At 39.1% G+C, this 5,382-nt stretch overlaps 1 protein-coding gene across 1 annotated transcript in view; it reads left to right on the plus strand.

Moving 5' to 3' along the window:
* Positions 1 to 5,090, plus strand: part of SIGMAR1 (sigma non-opioid intracellular receptor 1) — a 17,063-nt gene extending 11,973 nt beyond the window's left edge. Inside the window, exon 4 of the mRNA XM_027839499.1 lies at positions 2,937 to 5,090. Within this exon, the coding sequence (XP_027695300.1) occupies positions 2,937 to 3,004 (68 nt within the window). The 3' untranslated portion in view covers positions 3,005 to 5,090. The remainder of the gene's footprint in view (positions 1 to 2,936) is intronic.
* Positions 5,091 to 5,382: the final 292 nt, after the last annotated feature.

Consider the following 5,382-nt stretch of genomic DNA (forward strand, 5'->3'; position numbering starts at 1 on the left):
GAAAAGAAACAGTCTCAGATAATTGTAGTGACTTGTCCTAGATCCTACCCAAGCCTTAGTAGCCCAGTTGAGACTAAAATCCAGGTATCCTGACTCTCAGTTTAGTTTCCACTGACCACATCTTGCTGTTTTTCTTGTTCTGCCGTCTTTGGTTCACTTATATGTGTATGACTGATTCTTGAACAGGCTTGAGCCCCACTTTCCTCAAATGGGCTCATAATGAGAGCCCTCTCAGGCAGTTAGGTGGTTCATTGGATAGAGTGCTGGGCCTAGATTCAGGAAGACTCATCTTCCTGAGATCAAATCCAGCCTCAGATATTTACTAGCTCTGTGACCCTGGACAAATCACTTAACACTGTTGGTCTCAGTTTCTTCATCTATAAAATGAGCTGGAGAAAGAAATGGCAAACCACACCAATATCTTTGCCAACAAAACCCCAAATGAGATCAAGAAGAGTCGAACACGAATGAAAAACAACTGTATAACAACTGATACCCCTCCCCTACCTAATAGGGATTATCTGAGGATGACTCTAAGCCAGCATGAATGCCATCCCTGCCAGACACCAGCATGAGGGGTGAAATGTGGATATGAAGTCTTCCACAACCCATCCTCCAAACATACACCTGAATGGGGAAAACCACTTTCTCCTGGTTTGGTTTAAAGGTGTTTGCTCAGTTGCCCAACACAGGAGCATATAGTAGGTGCTTAATAAATGCTTTGATTGCATGATTGAACAAATGAGTTATGCTTCTTTGAACAGTGGATAGTATAAAGACACAAGATGGAGTAGGAAATCAGAGAAGGAGAAAAATGGATAAAGACCTAAGAAGGTTTTTCAGAAAAGTTCATGGGTTTCCAGTATTGTGGTAAGTAAAGCAAGGAGCCCTGAGACCATGAAGTGTGACTGACCCAGCCAGGTACCATCCTACCAAGGAGGCTCCATGAATAAGAGAGTAGGAGAAGTAACTGCAGAAAGAATGGTATTCTCAGTGAAGAGAATAGCATGAAAGAAGACAGGAAGACTGAGTAATGGTGGGTCTAACTTATTAAACATGCCCAATCCTTCCCTTTAATCAGTGGAAAATTAAAGTATAAGGTCATATGTGTTCTTCATAGCAATCACTTCGGTTGTTTTACTAAACTCTTTTTAGAATTGTACAGTATAGGAGAGGAATCTAATTAGGGAGTTTGCTGACGTTTTGTGATGTGCTAAATCAAAATTTATCAATTTTTTTTTTTTTTAGAAAGAAATGAGTATGCTGTGTTCTGGGTTGAGAGAGTGCATTCTGGCTAAAACAAAGAGTTTGAGCTGAGGGGCACACAAGGCAAGATGAAAAGAGAAACCTGGGCCAGACTCTAGATTCACAAAGGTGCTTAATCTGGGGTCCACAGATATCCCCCCAGGGGTTTGTGGAAAGATTTCGAGGGTCTGTAAACTTGGATGGGGGAAAAAAAACTACATCCTTATTTTCACTGACAGCTAACTGAAATTTAGCATTTCCTCCAATTATTTAAAAACATCATTCTGAGATTGAGTCCCTAAGTTTTACTAAAATGCCAAAGAAGATCCATGATAAAAATGCCTATTCCAAAGACAGAAATCTAGACTAATGGGTTTGGGGTTAGTGCAGAAATTCTGTGGGAAAATCGTTGAAGTTTTATTACAATTCAAACAATGTTTAATCAGGCACTTTGCATGGATTTTATTAGGCTAGATGCTGGGAAGAAAAAGTTCAAATGAGATATGGTCCCAACTTTTAGAGAACATACAAAATACATACATACGAAATAAATCAAACACGGATAGAATTATGGAACTTAGAATTGGAAGATGCCTTAGAAATCATCTAGAACAAGAATTTTTGACCTTTTTTAAGTCATGGGCCCCTTTGATAGTCTGCTAAAGTCCATGGACTCCCTTCTCAGAAGAAGGTTTTTAAAAAATTTATAAGAAGGACATGCTAAGTTTCAGATAAGGGTTAGTGAAAATTAGGATGTAACCTTTTTTCCAATGCAAATTCACAGATCGCTTGAAAGCTATCCATGGATTCCAAAGCCCAGATTAAGAACATACTTCAACTCCCCACACACTTTCCAAATGTAGAGGGTATGTGTAGGAGAATACCTGATAAGGGTCTCTAGAATTTCTCTACTGTTCTTAAAGTGTGTGAGATTCCTTTGACAAGATTAACGTGCTGTTTTAATTTATTTAAAAAATGTTGCAAGCATTTATTATCTCTCCTGCAACTACTACCACTCCCCCACCATGGAATAAGTTTTTCAAATTCTCACATTAAGTATAGATAGTTCAGCAAAATAAATTCCCACAATGACCTTGTCTAAATATGAATTTTTCATTTTGAATTTTAAGTTCACCTCGATGGCAGAAGGTGGGTGGTGTGATCTGACTTCAGTCCACTGGACTCATGTTAATTCCTTATTAATAAGGTTAACATGGATGGCAACCCTTTGTTATCTCATTAATGAAACCTTTAGCAAGGTGAGAAATGGTCTACTTTTGAGTATCAGTAGATGATATTTACCATGATGATGAAGTTCACTTAGTATCTCAATATCTTACTATAAAAGGAGTTAAAATTTGAACTTTTCTGGGGATGTCACTAGAAATCTTGGGGCCTATATAGGTCCTTGGTGGGGTTTACTGGAGAGACAGGCTGCTTGATTCTTGAAAAACCCCAGGTGATTTCCCATTGGTAAGGGCAGCACCCAAAGTAGTACTGTAAGTCCAGAGGCAAGTAATATAGGAGCCCTGAGAGAGATAGGACTCTCCTGGGTGAGAATAAGAATTATTTTTACTCTCTATAGGCTTATGTATGAGTGTTAGATGAAATAAAGCTTGTTAGATATCCTTTTGCCTAGATGTTTGCATACAATCTGAGGACCCCTTCATGTTTTTTTTTTTTTTCTGTAGATATGAATGAAATTCTAATGTCCCTGGGTGGGAGAATGAAGGAAAAAAAAAAAAGGAAATATTACTGAGAAGTTACCAAGGGAGAAGTAAGACGTACAGCTGAACTCCCCCTCACAATACCTCCAAACAGATCAAGAAGATGCACTAGATTGAGTCCTGATCAGGAAATCTATGGAAAAAATCATGTTGAGTCATTTTTATAATCCAAATCCACATGGTTGCCAGACAGAGAAATCTATAGACGCTGGGAATGGGAATCTAGCCAGGAACAAAAGCACTGAGCTGTGCACCAGAGCGAGAAGAGGATCCAAATCCTCCAAAGAGGGGCTCCAACATTGTGCAGGATGCAGCAATAGATATGGCAGCTTTATCACTGAGGAGGGGATCTGTGCCCAGGGGTAGCATTCCAGGCTGAGGAGGGATCTTGAGCCTTAGCCTGTGAAGCAAGCAGCATCTCTTTTCTGGCCACAGGGGAAGAATGGGTTCTCAGTTTCAGCCTCCAGCCCAATTTGAATCATGCAGTAAATTGACTAGAGCAGAAATCCCAGACCAAACCGAAGTCTGCAAATCTGTCACTGAACCAGCAGAGCTTTCCAGCTGTCTCCAGCGGCAGTCTACTGGAACTCTAACTGGAGCAATCACACAAATGTATTGCTCAGACCCTAATTCAGATCAGGAACTTACAGAGCCTAGATTAGTAGGGCAGAAGTTAGACTTTTCCCTGAACCAAGCCACTCTGGGAGCACTGAAAGCATGCAGATCCCCATCCTAAGCTGTCCTTGAGGTTCTGGAATAACATAACACCCAGTACCCAAAGAAAGCAGCAGGACCCACCTTGACATTCCCTTCAGAAGTGCACAGAGCCTGACGCTAACATAAAGTCTGAAGTCAGAAAATGGGCAGAAAGAATCCACCATAAAAAGCTATTGTAGTGATAAGGTCACTAACCCAAAAGAAAAGAATGACTCCAAAACATCTACAAGCAAAGCCTCAAAGGAAAACACAACTTGAACACAAGTTCAACTAGAATTCCTAGAAGAGATGAAGCAAGAATTTTGAAGAGTTTAAAATGTAAGTGAAATGAAAGTGCTGGGTGGAGGAGGGGTGGAAAAGAAATGAGATCTATGGAAAAAAGAATTGGAAACAAAATTAAATCTTAGCACAAATGTTATTGTAAAATCTGAAATGACTGAGGAAACAAAGGTTCAAGCTTCTGAGCATATCAGTTTGCTAAACAATGCATGCCAAATGCATAACAAATGGGGTCCAGGCCTTTCTCAGCTTAAATCTAGACCCCAAATACAGGGGAGACAGATTTTTATGCATTAAAAACAATTAATCAAATAAGACTAATTAAAAGAAAACAGGGTAGAAACCAGAATATAAGGTTGGGTAATCTGATTTCTTATTGGAGGAAAGATTAAGGGCTTTCTGAGTTGGGAGGGGGATGTATGAATTTTGAGAATTGGGAGAGAGACAGTAAGCAGGTACAATTCCCTGAAATCAGAAAAAGAGGCGTCCCACTCGCCCCAAGTGTCAGTATTCAGTCAAAGGAATGTGGAAACAATAACTGATTGACAATAAGGGGCCAGTTTTCCGGTAAGATATATGGTTTGCTTAAGATGTATAATTGTGAGAAAACTCCCAGCATCAGTCTTTGGATCAGACTAGGTTTCTGATCAGCATAACCTAGAACCTTAGTTAAGGGTCTCTAAGCAACAGGTAGAGGTGGTCCAGCTTGCCAGCCATGCAGGGCTAGATTCAAACAATGCAATAAAGTTTTCTCACAACTCCCATAATTGAATAGTTTTCTCTCAAGACAGAAATTGGACTACAGCCATGGCTAAATAGAAAGTGAATTAAGCTAGATCCAGAATTAAGTCATGAGATAGAGTTAATGTAGTTCATTCAACTCCTACAATTCCCACAAGAGACAAAACCTTACCCAATCAATAAACATCCTGAAAAGTAGAATGGAGCAAACAGAAGTTAATTGCTTTAAGTGAGAAGAAATATTAAAGCACGGTCAAAAGACTGAAAAAAATAGATGAAAATGTAAGGTATCTCATAAACAAAATAAGTAGCCTGAGAGAAAACAGATTGAGAAGAGATAATTTAAGTAAGTCATGACTAAAAAAAAATTCTAGACAGCATATTTCAAGAAACCATAAAGGAAAACTGCCCAAATCTCTTAAAATGAAATGGCAAAATAGAAATAGAAAGAATCTACCACTTGCTTCCTAAAAGAAACTCCAAAATGAAAACTACCAGGAACATTATAACCAAAATATACTAAGGAGTCACAGTCAGAATCATGTGCAGTCCAGCTACCACTGCAATAAAGGACAGAGAGTTTGTAACATGGATATTCTAGAAAGCAAAGAATATAGGCTTACGACTAACAATAACTCAACCAGCAAAACTGAACATAATCCCACAGATGAAA

Source organism: Vombatus ursinus, unplaced genomic scaffold, assembly GCF_900497805.2.
Source record: "Vombatus ursinus unplaced genomic scaffold, bare-nosed wombat genome assembly UNPS02014832.1, whole genome shotgun sequence".
Taxonomy (NCBI): Eukaryota; Metazoa; Chordata; class Mammalia; order Diprotodontia; family Vombatidae; genus Vombatus; species Vombatus ursinus.